General features: G+C 38.1%; 1 protein-coding gene across 1 annotated transcript in view; it reads right to left on the reverse strand.

Moving 5' to 3' along the window:
- Positions 1 to 18,641, reverse strand: part of TRIM23 (tripartite motif containing 23) — a 56,627-nt gene that overhangs the window by 15,907 nt on the left and 22,079 nt on the right. Inside the window, exons 8-9 of the mRNA XM_053701335.1 lie at positions 4,274 to 4,403; positions 1,202 to 1,312 (exon numbers count right to left, since the gene is read on the reverse strand). Coding sequence (XP_053557310.1) covers positions 1,202 to 1,312; positions 4,274 to 4,403 — 241 coding nt within the window. The remainder of the gene's footprint in view (positions 1 to 1,201; positions 1,313 to 4,273; positions 4,404 to 18,641) is intronic.

The raw sequence follows: 18,641 nt of genomic DNA on the forward strand, positions 1-18,641 counted from the left end.
AACGGGTATGTGGATTTGCTTGCTTATAACTGAACTGACCTTGTTAAACCTATGGACGACTAACAAAACTGAGGAGGTTACAAATATAAGGTAAGAGGATGAGTCCTATGGAGGTGCGCACAACTGATAGCCAAAACTCGACTCAGAAAGCAGTCTCAGGAAGGGCAAGATTCCTGGAGCAACCAGCACCCAGCAATCAATGTTAACGGCAGCACTCTTGGGAAGGAGTAGTCTGCTCCTACAGATTCTTACAAATATAAGGTCCTCACCGCTCAGACTAATTAGGGTGCAAAAAATTAGTAACTTGGTTATATCTAAAATATTTAAGGATATTGTGTGGAGATGAAATATAGCCTGGTATCTGTGGCTATAGTTAGTAAGGGTAGTCCTCTCAGTATAAAGGTGTGATGGGCTCCAAGAAAACAATATTAATAAATTAGCAGAGACATAACAGATTATATCAGTGATAAGAATTGAGACATAACACAGAGGATAACAATAATAAGATTGCAGCCAATAACAGCCTTGAGTGTACCCTATGAAGATAAATTATATTAATACCTAGGTATCCATTTCAAGAAATATCAAGAGAACAAAACAAATTAGATAATATTAGTGAAATGGAAAGTTTAAAATCACCTGCTCTATCTGAATCATAAAATAATTTTTTTTGGTTTCATTTCCCTTCAAGTTTCTTTTCAAAGACATGTGGGGGTTTTGTGATTTCAGAGAGAATATATGTGGATAAATAAAAAAAAAAAAAACAGATGCATTTTTATTTTCTCCCTGTGCCACACCAGTTTAGTTTAAAAGCAGATACAGTACATAAATAGATATGTTGAAATCTTCAAAAGTGGTTCTAACAGGTGGCTATATAAGTGTTCTGGTGCCCTAGGCCCAGGCTAATGTACATCTGTTTCTACTCTAGATGCCTAGTCTTTTACTGACCCCCTAAATTTGAAGTCCTTGTGAACCAAGAAAAAATAGGATACAAGGTAGCAAATTAAGTTTGGATAATAGCCGACTTTTAAAATATAGATACTGGCTTCTATCTTAAAAACAGGGAAATTTGAATGTAGCATGTTTGAAATATCTTATCTTACACCTGCTTATATCCGATATCTTGATCACACTAGTCCTCAGTTGGTTGGTGTCTACACCAAAAATTGGAAATGCGATTTATCACAAATTTACTACCTACCTTGTGTATTGAGATAATAATGTTTCCACAGGGGCCTTAGCTTGTGTTTGCCTCCAACATCCCATATTGTAAACTTTAAGTTTTTGTATTCAACAGTTTCAACATTAAAACCTATAAAACAAATTCCTATAATTATTTTACGCCACTGTGCTGCTAAATACAGTCAATTGCATAATCAACAAATGCGTAATAAAAGACGATGCAATATCATTTTCAAATAAGCAGTAGTTACTTAAATTTACCCCACCCCCTGTATCATGTGACAGCAATCAGACAATCGAAAAAAAACAAATACATATATACAGTGAACTGGTGCTTCAGAAAGTGTGCATATAAAAAGACTGTGCATTTTGATAATGGAAGTAAATTATAAATTTTTTATAAAATTGCATGCTCTTTCTGAATCTCGAAAAGTTAAAATTTTTTAATTTAGTGTGCCTTTAATAAAAGCTACATAAGTATGTTTACAGCAAGAATATGGCCATTTCTGGTGTACAAACTAACTTATTTCGATTTAAGGCTCTAAAAACAGTTCAAAGTTAATTTCTCGGAATACATACATATTTTATATATATATATATATATATATATATATATATATATATATATATATAAATCAATCAATCAATCAGGGACTGCACTCACTGGATTATTAAGAAAATCACAAACTTTAATAGTATATGGTGAAGTTTCAGGGTTCACAGACCCCTTTCTCAGACCAAAAAAAAAAGAAAGAAATTTATCAGCAAGTATAAATTCTGTTTTCTTTCATAAGATGAGGAGAGAGTTCATAGGTGTCCATAACATGTGGGATACAATACCCAATATGATGACAGTTCCTATTTGCTGGACACTGAGGCCTGAAGACTTTCCTGCCAAAAGCACCTTTGGAAGCAGCATAAATATAAAAAAAAATAATTTAGAAAAAGTTATGAAGAGAAGACCAAGTCGCTGTTTTGCAATCTGTTGCAAGGACACAACATTTTTGAAGGCCCAAATAGTAGATACAGATCTAGTAGAATGAGCAGTTACTCTTTTTTGAGGCGGCTTTCCCTCAACCAACTAAACCTTACTAATAGTCTTATTTAGCCATGATGCCAAGGCCACCGCTGTAGACTTTTGACCTTTTCTGGGACCTGAAAATTTGACAAACAAGCTAGAAGTCTGTCTAAAGTCTTTAGTAGCCTGAAGATAGGATTTTAAGGCTCTGACTACATTGTGAAAGAAAACCGATAATGCTGATATCTGATCCTTTAAATAACTATCTGATAATCTCTTATCTAGTCCATCTTGAAGGAACTGAAGAATTCTACTGATTCTAAAAGATTTCCAAGATAAACCTCTAGAACAATTCCAAAATAAGTAAGCTTTCCAAAACTACTTATAAGTTTTCTGCGTAACAGGTTTTCTGGCTTGCAGTAGAAATAATATTATCTGAGAAACCTCTGTTTTTGACACCTTGTCATTTAACTTCCACAACAGCAGATCTTTCCTTAGGGGTAGAGCCCATGGAGGAAGAGATTACATCTGAATTAGGTAAGCATACCAAGTTTTGCATGGCTACGCCTGAGCCATGAGAATTACAGAAGCCAATTCCTGTTTGATTCTTGCAATGGATCTTGGAAGAACAAACAGAGGAAATAGGCCAGACAAATGTTCCAAGGGAATACTAGAGCATTTATTGGAGCCCTTGGATCTCTTGACCTGGTGCAATAAGCCAGAAGCTTGCAGTTCAATTTGGTCACCATGAGATCTATTTTTGGAAGATCCCGCCTCAGGACTAATTGATCAAAACATGTCCTGATGAAGAGACCATTCCCCTGGATGGACGGACTGACTATTTAGGTAATCTGCTTCCTAATTGTTCACTCCCGGGAATGTGGATGGCCGATAGGGTGCAGTGGTTTTCGTCTGCCCAAGACAGAATGTTAGATACCTCTCACATAGTTAAGGGACTTTTGGCACTTCCTCGATAATTGATTTATGACATGACAGTGACGTTGTCTGACTGGAATCGAATTAATGTTTCCTGTTTTAAAAGGGGCTAAGATTGAAGGGCCTAAAGAATCACAAGAAGTTCTAGGATGTTAATAGTTAACCTCGCCTCCAGAGGGGACCATACTACCTGCGCCCTTGAAGATTACCAAACAGTGCCCCAACCCACCAGACTGTAGTGACTACAGTCCAGATAGGCCTTAGAAAATAATCTCCAAATAGGGACTTTTCCTCCACCATGAGAGAAATTGTTTGACTGAAGTACTGAGATTTATCTACTGTTCCAGATGAAAACTATCCTTTGACCACTGTCATGGCATGGACAATTGGAGTTCTTTTTAAATAAAGAATTGTGTTTTTTTTTTTTTTTTTAAATAAGCAGTACATTATAGATTAAAGGGCCAGTAAACCTAAAAAATAATGTTATATAATTCTGCACATAGTGCAGAATTATATAACATTATATTAGTGCTTGTCTTTTATTACATAATATATCCGGTATTTTTTATAAAAAGAGGGTTTTCTAGACCCGCCCTCTGTGCTCTACTGAGGTCGGGCAGGGCTGTGACTAGACAGCTGGCCCGATGCGCTCTGAGGGAAAACCAGACCCGCTCAGTAGAGCACAGAGGGCGAGTCAAGAAAACCCTCTTCTTTTAATAAAAAATACCGGATATATTATGTAATAAAAGACTAGCACTAATATAATGTTATATAATTCTGCACTATGTGCAGAATTATATAACATTATTTTTTAGGTTTACTGGCACTTTAATATCGTGAATGCAATGGACTCAAATGTATAATTATATTAATGTTAATTACTTGTTTATGTACGGTTGAAACAAGCAAACAGTACCCTGATAAATATATATATATATATATATATATATATATATATACACACATACATATATATATATATATTTATTTTTTGTAACAATCATCTAGAATTCCAAGTCTTTTATTCAGTTTTATTAAATTAAAATCCATATTAAAACAAGAGTTTATGTAAAGTGTTGATACAAAAGAAAATGTGCTGGAAAGATCAGAAATGAATAGATTATTAGCTGAGCTCACCTATTGTAGGGATCGGTTGCATAAACTCATCTTGTTTCAACTTAAACAAAATAGTTGTTTTTCCTGCTCCATCCAACCCCAGTGTGACAACCCGTATCTCCATTTTTGGACCAATGTGAACTCTATTATCCTGTAAAGAAATAATAACATTATATAAATTTAAAAAAAAAGAACCAAACTTTGTGACTCAAAGTAAAAATGACAAATATAAGGACAGGGCAACTGTTTGCCTTGTATATATCTGCTAAAATTGAAATCATCCTGTTTTACTGGATACTCCAAGAAAATAACCTGTAACAGATGACCCTTACGTACCATCCACAACACAAACTCGTTAACTTCTTATCTTTGGAAAGTAAGAAATGATTAGATACTTAGAAGCGGTGTATAATGAAACAGTTTATTCAATACATACTTGTAATGTTTTGTTATGTTTTATTGTTTTTCTCTTAGTGTTTTTCCTTTTATAGTTTGGTTTAGAATAGGGCTGCAACTAACGATTATTTTCATAATCGATTAATCGGCCGATAATTTTTTCGATTAATCGACTAATCGGATAAAAAGAGAATCAATAATAGTTTTCTATGTTTTAAATAAAATCCACATAATGAGTGTTACAAATATAAACTTCAGACTAAAACTTTACATTAACACAACTGTTTCTTTAATTTTTAAGCAGCAGAGCACAGTTTTATAATTAAATAAAACAAAACCACAAACTGTTTGAAAAGAGGTAGAACTAGAAAGAGTTAGACTATCACTGTTAATAACATTCTGTTATTCACTTTCAGAAACATGTCCACATGCTTCTGGCTATGGCTGGTTCTCTGTTTGCAGCTATATTTCCTGCAGCACAGAAAAGGCTGTTGAGGTGTATAAGTAGGGTTTTGCCAATTTCAGTGGGATATTTATCTTTGTTAGCTCTTCACCAATGCTACGTGTTTTCTACCTTGGCAAGGGGCCTCTCAATAAAGTAACCCTTGACTTCATTCTAATATAAAAATATCTTGAATATCTATATGCAATGGTAAATAACCAGCTATAAGGTTAGGGGAAATATCTAGTCCGCTCTAAAAATAACAAAGATATACTTATAAAGGTTGAATCTGGTACATATTATCACAATTTATTAAAAATATAAAAAAAAAAACTATAAAAAACTAAATAAAAAGTGCTAAGGACTGTATATCAATAACAGGACAAAGCCTTACACATTTATTTATACAGTACATATAATCAGCAATAGCAAGCGATCTGCTGATAATTGTGCAAACAGATAATAGTGCACATCAATTTAAATAACTCCCATCAATCTTGGGGCAAGGTGTAAACAACAAGCTTGGCACTATATCATGAAAAGCATTGTTCCAAATCACCAGATTTAATATAAACAATCCAAATGATGACTATTATATCTGGGTTGCACATAAGCCAGGGGTAGTTGTAAACGTATACTGTCCTGAAAAAGTGAAAAGTAGACGTCTGTAGACGTCCTTTAGGCTAAGGACGTAACCATAAAACACAATACCATATGCAGGAGTTCATTGGAGTGAAGCAGCTGGTGTTGTGCACAGACCAACTAATTGCAAACCAACTAATCGATTAATCGATTATGAGATTCGTTGACAACTATTTTAATAATCGATTATCGATTATGACGATTAGTTGTTGCAGCTCTAGTTTAGAATATAAAAGAAGGAGCATTTATTACGAAATGCATCACCTACTAAAGTTTGCTTTTGATTGAAGCTGAACAAGATACCCCTTGTTCAATCGCCAAAAATGTACTACAATCTATGTAACAATCCCTTTATTTTGTGTAAAGTGATGAATGTTAAATACAAATTTATTTAAAATCTAAAATGAAAATCAATTCTAGAACAAGCCAAAAGCTCTTTACAGAGTAGCATGCTTTACAGAATAAAATGCTAATAGTCATATTAAGGGATAATTAAAAAACAGATTCAAAACGTGTCAATTGAGGAAGTGGAGACTTCACTTTGTTAAAAGTACAGAGCAGCAGTAGCAAATAATATCCATTATTTAAAGGGACATGAAACCCAAACATTTTATTTTGTGATTCAGACAGAGCATAAAATTTAATAAAAAAAAAAAAGTTTCCAATTTACTTTTATTAAAAAATGTGCTTTGTTCCAAGAGAGAGGGATACCTAGGTAGATGTCTGGAGCACTACATGGCAGGAAATTATGTCATCTAGTGCTCTTGCAAATGGATAACATTCTTGCAAAACTGTTGCCATATAGTGCTCCAGGCACGTGCACGCTTCTGAGCCTATGTAGCTGAAAGTCGTGTAAAATTGCATGCTCTATCTGAATCATGAAAGAAAAAATGTTTGAGTTTCAAGTCTGTTTAACAACACCGGTTTTGTGTTGTTGTGATTTGTCAAAGACATCTTTTAAAAAGCGCAATACCGATGAGATGTTTGGCAGAGGGGTTGATGCAGCCTCATTATCTTATAGATTTACGAAGAAAGTAAAGTAAGTGTTTTTAAGAATATATTTTGGGCTCTGGATGTTTATTTGTTACTGCTGCATTAAAACGGTTTGTAATTTAACAAAGTGAAGTCTCCACTACCTCTATTAAGTTTTGAATTTGTTTGGTACATGCTGCATTTTTCACCAAGCCTTAAAAGGGATACTAAATTCAGATAGATTATGCATTTTTAAAGTGAATGTAAAGTTAACGCTATTAGCTAAAGTCAATCGATAGAAGTTAAAAAAATGAAAGCCTTTCATTCATGAAATAGTTAGTATATACACTTATCTTCAGAGATATTTCACATCAAACGCTATACGGATAAGAGCCGATCCTCCACCCGCCATATTCAGCAATTGATTGACAGATGACTCATCTGCAATCAACTTTCTAATTTACTCCTATTATTATCTTGTCTTAGTTCTCTTGCTATCTTTATTTGAAAAAGCAGGAATCTGAGCTTTGGAGCCGGCTTATTATTGGTTCACAACCCTGGGCAGTGCTTGCTGATTGGTGGCTACATTTGGCCACCAATCAGCAAGCTCTACTTGGGTTCTGAACCAAAAATGGGCCGGCTCTAAGCTTAGATTCCTGCCTTTCAAATAAAAATAGCCACAATTATTATCACAAAAAGGTTCTAGGGCTACAGTCTTACTCCGGATGGATATTTTCTTCTCAGTATTTACTGATCTAAATCATTTGTTGAATCCCCGTTTTTGCTAAAAAAATAATGTTGGGTCCCTCCCTCACTTATCTCTTTAATATAGGATCCAGTTTAATAATACGCTAATGTGATTAAAACCACCCCCTTTCACTTATTCTAAATGAAAAGCATGGTCAGCATTTCTTCCACATTTTAAATAATACTATTGAAGATATTTTTTTAATCAATATTCTGACAAAAATTATTAGTTGTCCATATATAAAACGGTCCTTAATGTTACTCATGAGGTTAGAGTATTATAGACCAATTGTTATCCCCACCGTCACTAATAAAAATGTGACCTTTATGATAAATTGTTTTAATTCAAACTTGTTGCCTTAAAGGGACATGAACCCCCCCCCCCCCCCAAAAAAATGATGCTTACCTAATAAATTTCTTTCTTTCCGTATATGGTGAGTCCACGGCTTGAGTAATTACTGTTGGAAATATCACTCCTGGCCAGCAGGAGGAGGCAAAGAGCACCACAGTTAAACTGCTAAAGTATCACTCCCTTATCCACAACCCCCATTCATTCGACCAAAGGGAAATGGAGAAAAAAAGAGTAACACAAGGTGTAGAGGTGCCTGATGTTATAGTCAAAAGAACAACTGTCTTAAAATAAAGGGTAGGGCCTTGAACTCACCATATCCGGAAATAAATAAATTTATCAGGTAAGCATAAATTTTGTTTTTCTTTCCTAAGATATGGTCCACGGCTTGAGTAATTACTGTTGGGAACCAATACCCAAGCTAGAGGACACAGATAAATAGGGAAGGACAAGACCGGCAGTCCTAAACAGAAGACACCACCGCTTGAAGAACCTTTCTCCCAAAGGAAGCCTCAGCCGAGGCAAAAGTATCAAATTTGTAAATTTTTGAAAAAAAGTATGTAGAGAAGACCAAGTTGCAGCCTTGCAAATTTGTTCCACAGAAGCTTCATTTTTGAAAGCCCAAGAAGAGGAAACAGCTCTTGTGGAATGAGCCAGAATTCTCTCAGGAGGCTACTGTCCAGCAGTCTCATAAGCCAAACTAATTATACTTCGTAACCAAAAAGAAAGAGTAGAAGCAGTAGCTTTCTGACCTTTACGTTTCCCAGAGAAACTTACAAAGAGGGCAGAGGACTGGCGAAAAACCTTAGTCACCTGTAAGTAGAATTTAAGAGCACGTACAACATCCAAATTGTGTAACAAACGTTCTTTGGAAGAAGAAGGATTAGGACACAGAGAGGGAACAACAATTTCCTGATTGATATTTCTATTAGAAACAATCTTAGGAAGGAAACCTAATTTAATACGAAGAACCGGCTTATCGGCATGAAAAATAAGATAAGGGGAATCACACTGCAGAGCTGAGAGTTCCGAGACTCTTCGAGCAGAAGAGATAGCAACAAGAAACAAAACCTTACAAGATAACAACTTAATATCTTTGGAATGCAACGGCACAAACGGAGCCAGCTGTAAAACTTTAAGAATAAGGTTAAGGCTCCAAGGAGGAGCAACAGACTTAGACAGGCCCGATTTTGACCAAGGCCTGACAAAAAGATTGCCCATCTGGCACATCCGCCAAACGTTTATGTAGTTAAAAAAAAAAAACATCTGACCCTTCAGGGTACTGACAGACTATCTCTGCTCCAAGCCTTCCCGAAGAAAAAATAAAATTCTAGGAATTCTAATTCTACTGCAAAAGTAGCCCTTGGATTCACACCAATAAAAATATTTACGCCATATCTTTTGCTAATTCTGTCTAGTAATAGGCTTGTAAGTCTGAATCATGGTCTCAATGACGACTCAAAAAAACCACGCTTAGACTGAATTAAAACGTTCAATCTCCAAGCAGTCAGCTTGAAAGAAATGAGATTTGGATGAAGGAAGGGACCCTGAATCAGGAGGTCCCTCCTGATAGGGAGTCTCCAAGGTGGAAGAGATGACATCTTCACTAGGTCTGCAAACCAGATCCTGCGAGGCCACGCAGGGGCTATTAGAATCACAGACGCCCTCTCCTGTTTGATACGATAAATGACTTGTGGAAGGATAGCAAACGTAGGAAACAGGTATGCCAACCTGAAAACCCAAGGAACAGCCAGAGAATCTATCAGAACGGCCTGCAGATCTCTTGACCTTGAACTGTACTTTGGAAGCTTGGCGTTCTGATGCGACGCCATCAGATCTAACTCCGGCACCCCCCATTTGTGGACTAAGCGGGAAAACAGCTCCAGATGGAGTTCCCACTCCCCGGGATGAAAAGTCTTTCTGCTCAGAAAATCTGCTTCCCAGTCGTCTACTTCTGGATTGTGGGTCTCTGCCCACTGAAGAATCCGAGTAACCTCCTTCATGGCTAAGGAACTCAGAGTTCCTCCCTGGTGATTGATGTAAGCCACAGAGGTTATCTTGTCTGACTGGAACCTGATAAACTGGGTTGAGGACAACTGAGGCCAAGCCAATAGAGCATTGTAAATCGCCCTCAACTCCAAGATGTTGATGGGAAGAGCAGACTCCTCCCGAGTCCAAAGGCCCTGAGCTTTTAACGAGTTCCAGACTGCTCCCCCGCCCAGCAGGCTGGCGTCCGTGGTCACGATCACCCTGGAAGGTCTCCGAAAGCATGTGCCCTGAGAAATCCACTATGGGAGAGAATCCCTTGACAACTGATCTAACTCTATTCTCTGAGATAGATCTGCATGGTCGCCATTCCATTGTCTGAGCATCCACAACTGGAGAGCTCTTAAATGGAATCGAGCAAAAGGAATGATGTCCATGGAAGCCATCATCATACCAATTAACTCCATACATTGAGCCACTGAAGGATGAGCAGAAGCCTGAAGAGAGAGGCAAGAGGAAATTATTTTGTTTTTCCTGACCTCTGTCAATAATGTCATCAATAGAGAATCTATTATGGTCCCTAAGAACACTACTCTTGTAGCAGGGGAAAGGGGGCTTTTTTCCAGATTCACATTCACATTGGGAACGAAGAAAATACAACAATATCTCTGTGTGAGATTTTGCTAGTTGAAAAGATGGCACCTGAACCAATATGTTGTCCAGGTAGGGTGCCACAGCAATTCCACGAGAACAGATCACTGCCAAAAGAGCCCCCAGAACCCTTGAAATAATTCTGGGAGCCATGGCTAGACCAAATGAAAGGGCCACAAATTAGAAATGTTTGTCCAGAAAGGCAAATCTCAGGAATCTGTGATGGTCCCTGTGAATACGAACATGAAGATACGCATCCTTTAGGTCTATGGTTGTCATGAACTGATCCTCTTGTACTAAAGGAAGAATGGAGCGTATAGTCTCCATCTTGAAGGATGGAACATTAAGAAACTTGTTTAGACACTTCAAGTCTAGAATGGGACAGAAAGTTCCCTCTTTTTTTGGGCACCACAAATAGGTTGGAGTAGAACCCGAGACCCTGTTCCTGCACTGGAACGTAACTATCACTCCCAGGAAGGAAAGATGTAGTATACATTTCAAGAACGCCTCTCTTTATCTGGTCTGCAGATAATCTTGAGAGAAGGAATCTGCCTCTAGGAGGAAAAGTCTTGAATTCCAATTTGTAACCCTGGGATACTATGTCCACAGTCCAGGGATCTGGGACATCTAATATTCAGGCTTGAGAGAACTGAGAAAGTCTGCCCCCCACCTGATCCGATCCCGGATCGGGGGGCAAACCCTTCATGCTGATTTGGAATCAGCTGTGGGTTTATTTGATTGTTTCCCCTTGTTCTAAGACTGATTGGGTTTCCAAGAAAAACTTGGATTGTTCCTGCTTGGAAGAAGAAGGGGAAGGCTTTCCTCTGAAGTTACGAAAGGAACTAAAATTACTCTGACGTCCTTTAGGCCTATTCTTATCTTGAGGTAGAAAAGATCCTTTTCCATCCATAATATTAGAGATAATTTCTGCCAAACCGGGTCCAAACAAGGTTTTGCCCTTGTAAGGAATTGCCAGAAGCTTGACTTTAGAGAAAACATCTGCAGACCAGGATTTCAACCATAACGTCCTGCGGGCTAGGACAGCAAAACTAGAAGTTTTAGCTCCTAGTCTAACAACCTGTAAAATGGCATCTGCAATAAAGGAATTGGCTAACTTAAGAGCTTTAATCCTTTCTTGAATTTCATCCAAGGAAGTCTCTACTTGAAAAGAATCAGACAAGGCGTCTAACCAATAAGATGCCACACAAGTAACAGTGGCAATACACACCGCAGGTTGCCATTGGAAACCTTGATGAACATAAATCTTTTATTAAATAAGCCTCCAGCTTCTTGTCCATCGGATCCTTAAAAGAGCAGCTATCCTTAATAGGAATAGTGGTTCTCTTAGCCAGAGTGGAAATGCCCCCTTCAACTTTGGGTACAGTATACCAAGTGCCTTTAATGGAGTCCTCGACAGGAAACATTTCTTAAAAATGGGAGACGGGGAAAAAAAAAAAAAAAAAAAAAAAGACACCCCTGGTTTCTCCCATTCCTGTGAGATAATCTCCCTAGCACGGTCTGGTACAGGAAAAACCTCCGAAGTGGGAGGTTCATCAAAGAAACTATTAAGTTTACTAGATTTCTTAGGAGTAACGACGACAGCTGTATTTGAGTCATCTAAAGTAGCTAAAAACATAATTTATGTAAGAACTTACCTGATAAATTCATTTCTTTCATATTAGCAAGAGTCCATGAGCTAGTGACGTATGGGATATACATTCCTACCAGGAGGGGCAAAGTTTACCAAACCTCAAAATGCCTATAAATACACCCCTCACCACACCCACAATTCAGTTTAACGAATAGCCAAGAAGTGGGGTGATAAAAAAGTGCGAAAGCATATAAAATAAGGAATTGGAATAATTGTGCTTTATACAAAATCATAACCACCACAAAAAAAGGGCGGGCCTCATGGACTCTTGCTAATATGAAAGAAATGAATTTATCAGGTAAGTTCTTACATAAATTATGTTTTCTTTCATGTAATTAGCAAGAGTCCATGAGCTAGTGACGTATGGGATAATGACTACCCAAGATGTGGATCTTTCCACACAAGAGTCACTAGAGAGGGAGGGATAAAATAAAGACAGCCAATTCCTGCTGAAAATAATCCACACCCAAAATAAAGTTTAACGAAAAATATAAGCAGAAGATTCAAACTGAAACCGCTGCCTGAAGTACTTTTCTACCAAAAACTGCTTCAGAAGAAGAAAATACATCAAAATGGTAGAATTTAGTAAAAGTATGCAAAGAGGACCAAGTTGCTGCTTTGCAGATCTGGTCAACCGAAGCTTCATTCCTAAACGCCCAGGAAGTAGATACTGACCTAGTAGAATGAGCTGTAATTCTCTGAGGCGGAGTTTTACCCGACTCAACATAGGCAAGATGAATTAAAGATTTCAACCAAGATGCCAAAGAAATGGCAGAAGCTTTCTGGCCTTTCCTAGAACCGGAAAAGATAACAAATAGACTAGAAGTCTTACGGAAAGATTTCGTAGCTTCAACATAATATTTCAAAGCTCTAACAACATCCAAAGAATGCAACGATTTCTCCTTAGAATTCTTAGGATTAGGACATAATGAAGGAACCACAATTTCTCTACTAATGTTGTTGGAATTCACAACTTTAGGTAAAAATTCAAAAGAAGTTCGCAACACCGCCTTATCCTGATGAAAAATCAGAAAAGGAGACTCACAAGAAAGAGCAGATAATTCAGAAACTCTTCTAGCAGAAGAGATGGCCAAAAGGAACAAAACTTTCCAAGAAAGTAATGTAATGTCCAATGAATGCATAGGTTCAAACGGAGGAGCTTGAAGAGCTCCCAGAACCAAATTCAAACTCCAAGGAGGAGAAATTGACTTAATGACAGGTTTTATACGAACCAAAGCTTGTACAAAACAATGAATATCAGGAAGAATAGCAATCTTTCTGTGAAAAAGAACAGAAAGAGCAGAGATTTGTCCTTTCAAAGAACTTGCGGACAAACCCTTATCTAAACCATCCTGAAGAAACTGTAAAATTCTCGGTATTCTAAAAGAATGCCAAGAAAAATGATGAGAAAGACACCAAGAAATATAAGTCTTCCAGACTCTATAATATATCTCTCGAGATACAGATTTACGAGCCTGTAACATAGTATTAATCACGGAGTCAGAGAAACCTCTTTGACCAAGAATCAAGCGTTCAATCTCCATACCTTTAAATTTAAGGATTTCAGATCCTGATGGAAAAAAAGGACCTTGTGATAGAAGGTCTGGTCTTAACGGAAGAGTCCACGGTTGGCAAGAGGCCATCCGGACAAGATCCGCATACCAAAACCTGTGAGGCCATGCTGGAGCTACCAGCAGAACAAACGAGCATTCCTTCAGAATCTTGGAGATCACTCTTGGAAGAAGAACTAGAGGCGGAAAGATATAGGCAGGATGATACTTCCAAGGAAGTGATAATGCATCCACTGCCTCCGCCTGAGGATCCCGGGATCTGGACAGATACCTGGGAAGTTTCTTGTTTAGATGGGACGCCATCAGATCTATTTCTGGAAGTTCCCACATTTGAACAATCTGAAGAAATACCTCTGGGTGAAGAGACCATTCGCCCGGATGCAACATTTGGCGACTTAGATAATCCGCTTCCCAATTGTCTACACCTGGGATATGAACCGCAGAGATTAGACAGGAGCTGGATTCCGCCCAAACCAAAATTCGAGATACTTCTTTCATAGCCAGAGGACTGTGAGTCCCTCCTTGATGATTGATGTATGCCACAGTTGTGACATTGTCTGTCTGAAAACAAATGAACGATTCTCTCTTCAGAAGAGGCCAAAACTGAAGAGCTCTGAAAATTGCACGGAGTTCCAAGATATTGATAGGTAATCTCACCTCCTGAGATTCCCAAACTCCCTGTGCCGTCAGAGATCCCCACACAGCTCCCCAACCCGTGAGACTTGCATCTGTTGAAATTACAGTCCAGGTCGGAAGCACAAAAGAAGCCCCCTGAATTAAACGATGGTGATCTGTCCACCATGTTAGAGAGTGCCGAACAATCGGTTTTAAAGATATTGTTTGAGATATCTTCGTGTAATCCTTGCACCATTGCTTCAGCATACAGAGCTGAAGAGGTCGCATGTGAAAACGAGCAAAGGGGATCGCGTCCGATGCAGCAGTCATAAGACCTAGAATTTCCATGCATAAGGCTACCGAAGGGAATGATTGTGACTGAAGGTTTCGACAAGCTGCAATCAATTTTAGACGTCTCTTGTCTGTTAAAGACAGAGTCATGGACACTGAATCCATCTGGAAACCCAGAAAGGTTACCCTTGTCTGAGGAATCAAAGAACTTTTTGGTAAATTGATCCTCCAACCATGATCTTGAAGAAACAACACAAGTCGATTCGTATGAGATTCTGCTAAATGTAAAGACTGAGCAAGTACCAAGATATCGTCCAAATAAGGAAATACCACAATACCCTGTTCTCTGATTACAGACAGAAGGGCACCGAGAACCTTTGTAAAAATTCTTGGAGCTGTAGCTAGGCCAAACGGCAGAGCCACAAACTGGTAATGCTTGTCCAGAAAAGAGAATCTCAGGAACTGATAATGATCTGGATGAATCGGAATATGCAGATATGCATCCTGTAAATCTATTGTGGACATATAATTCCCTTGCAGAACAAAAGGCAAGATAGTCCTTATAGTTACCATTTTGAACGTTGGTATCCTTACATAACGATTCAATATTTTTAGATCCAGAACTGGTCTGAAGGAATTCTCCTTCTTTGGTACAATGAAGAGATTTGAATAAAACCCCATCCCCTGTTCCTGAACTGGAACTGGCATAATTACTCCAGTCAACTCTAGATCTGAAACACATTTCAGAAATGCTTGAGCTTTTACTGGATTTACTGGGACACGGGAAAGAAAAAATCTCTTTGCAGGAGGTCTTATCTTGAAACCAATTCTGTACCCTTCTGAAACAATGTTCTGAATCCAAAGATTGTGAACAGAATTGATCCAAATTTCCTTGAAAAAACGTAACCTGCCCCCTACCAGCTGAGCTGGAATGAGGGCCGCACCTTCATGTGGACTTAGAAGCAGGCTTTGCCTTTCTAGCTGGCTTGGATTTATTCCAGACTGGAGATGGTTTCCAAACTGAAACTGCTCCTGAGGATGAAGGATCAGGCTTTTGTTCTTTGTTGAAACGAAAGGAACGAAAACGATTATTAGCTCTACTTTTACCTTTAGATTTTTTATCCTGTGGTAAAAAAGTTCCTTTCCCACCAGTAACAGTTGAAATGATGGAATCCAACTGAGAACCAAATAATTTGTTACCCTGGAAAGAAATAGAAAGTAAAGTTGATTTAGAAGCCATATCAGCATTCCAAGTTTTAAGCCATAAAGCTCTTCTAGCTAAAATAGCTAGAGACATAAACCTGACATCAACTCTGATAATATCAAAAATGGCATCACAGATAAAATTATTAGCATGCTGAAGAAGAATAATAATGTCATGAGAATCACGATGTGTTACTTGTTGCGCTAAAGTTTCCAACCAAAAAGTTGAAGCTGCAGCAACATCAGCCAAAGATATAGCAGGTCTAAGAAGATTACCTGAACACAGATAAGCTTTTCTTAGAAAGGACTCAATTTTCCTATCTAGAGGATCCTTAAACGAAGTACCATCTGACGTAGGAATAGTAGTACGTTTAGCAAGGGTAGAAATAGCCCCATCAACTTTAGGGATTTTGTCCCAAAATTCTAATCTGTCAGACGGCACAGGATATAAATGCTTAAAACGTTTAGAAGGAGTAAATGAATTACCCAATTTATCCCATTCTTTGGAAATTACTGCAGAAATAGCATTAGGAACAGGAAAAACTTCTGGAATAACCACAGGAGCTTTAAATACCTTATCTAAACGTTTAGAATTAGTATCAAGAGGACTAGAATCCTCTATTTCTAAAGCAATTAGTACTTCTTTAAGTAAAGAACGAATAAATTCCATTTTAAATAAATATGAAGATTTATCAGCATCAACCTCAGAGACAGAATCCTCTGAACCAGAGGAGTCATCAGAATCAGAATGATGATGTTCATTTAAAAATTCATCTGTAGGGAGAGAAGTTTTAAAAGATTTTTTACGTTTACTAGAAGGAGAAATAACAGACATAGCCTTCTTTATGGATTCAGAAACAAAATCTCTTATATTATCAGGAACATTCTGCACCTTAGATGTTGAGGGAACTGCAACAGGCAATGGTACTTTACTAAAGGAAATATTATCTGCTTTAACAAGTTTGTCATGACAATCAATACAAACAACAGCTGGAGAAATAGCTACCAAAAGTTTACAGCAGATACACTTAGCTTTGGTAGATTCAGCACTTGACAGCGATTTTCCTGTAGTATCTTCTGGCTCAGATGCAACGTGAGACATCTTGCAATATGTAAGAGAAAAAACAACATATAAAGCAAAATTGATCAAATTCCTTAAATGACAGTTTCAGGAATGGGAAAGAATGCCAAAGAACAAGCTTCTAGCAACCAGAAGCAATAAAAAATGAGACTTAAATAATGTGGAGACAAAAGCGACGCCCATATTTTTTCGCGCCAAATAAGACGCCCACATTATTTGGCGCCTAAATGCTTTTTGGCGCCAAAAATGACGCCACATCCGGAACGCCGACATTTTTGGCGCGAAATAACGTCAAAGAATGACGCAACTTCCGGCGACACGTATGATGCCGGAAACGGAAATAGAATTTTTGCGCCAAAAAAGTCCGCGCCAAGAATGACGCAATAAAATGAAGCATTTTCAGCCCCCGCGAGCCTAACAGCCCACAGGGAGAAAGTCAAATTTTAAGGTAAGAAAAAATGGTCAAATCAAAATGCATTATCCCAAATATGAAACTGACTGTCTGAAAATAAGGAAAGTTGAACATTCTGAGTCAAGGCAAATAAATGTTTGAATACATATATTTAGAACTTTATAAACAAAGTGCCCAACCATAGCTTAGAGTGTCACAGAAAATAAGACTTACTTACCCCAGGACACTCATCTACATATAGCAGATAGCCAAACCAGTACTGAAACGAGAATCAGCAGAGGTAATGGTATATATAAGAGTATATCGTCGATCTGAAAAGGGAGGTAAGAGATGAATCTCTACGACCGATAACAGAGAACCTATGAAATAGACCCCTTAGAAGGAGATCGCTGCATTCAAATAGGCAATACTCTCCTCACATCCCTCTGACATTCACTGCACGCTGAGAGGAAAACCGGGCTCCAACTTGCTGCGGAGCGCATATCAACGTAGAATCTAGCACAAACTTACTTCACCACCTCCATCGGAGGCAAAGTTTGTAAAACTGAATTGTGGGTGTGGTGAGGGGTGTATTTATAGGCATTTTGAGGTTTGGGAAACTTTGCCCCTCCTGGTAGGAATGTATATCCCATACGTCACTAGCTCATGGACTCTTGCTAATTACATGAAAGAAAATCCAAGGAAGTCTCTACTTGAAAAGAATCAGACAAGGCGTCTAACCAATAAGATGCCACACAAGTAACAGTGGCAATACACACCGCAGGTTGCCATTGGAAACCTTGATGAACATAAATCTTTTTTTAAATAAGCCTCCAGCTTCTTGTCCATCGGATCCTTAAAAGAGCAGCTATCCTTAATAGGAATAGTGGTTCTCTTAGCCAGAGTGGAAATGGCCCCTTCAACTTTGGGTACAGTATACCAAGTGCCTTTAATGGAGTCCTCGACAGGAAACATTTCTTAAAAATGGGAGACGGGGAAAAAAAAAAAAAAAAAAAAAAGACACCCCTGGTTTCTCCCATTCCTGTGAGATAATCTCCCTAGCACGGTCTGGTACAGGAAAAACCTCCGAAGTGGGAGGTTCATCAAAGAAACTATTAAGTTTACTAGATTTCTTAGGAGTAACGACGACAGCTGTATTTGAGTCATCTAAAGTAGCTAAAACCTCCTTTAACAATACTCAAAGGTGTTCAAGCTTAAATCTGAAGGATACCACCTCAGTCTCAGAAGAAGGAATTATAGTGTCCGAATCTGAGATTTCACCCTCAGAAAATCCAGATGTATCTTCCTCATCAGACTTATGAGAAAAGGCAACTTGGGAAGCAGAACTGAGGACAGGCAACTTACTTTCTGAATTTCTAGATTTCCTCTTGGGTTTTCCCT

This window comes from Bombina bombina, chromosome 2 (genome assembly GCF_027579735.1).
Source record: "Bombina bombina isolate aBomBom1 chromosome 2, aBomBom1.pri, whole genome shotgun sequence".
Classification (NCBI taxonomy): domain Eukaryota; kingdom Metazoa; phylum Chordata; class Amphibia; order Anura; family Bombinatoridae; genus Bombina; species Bombina bombina.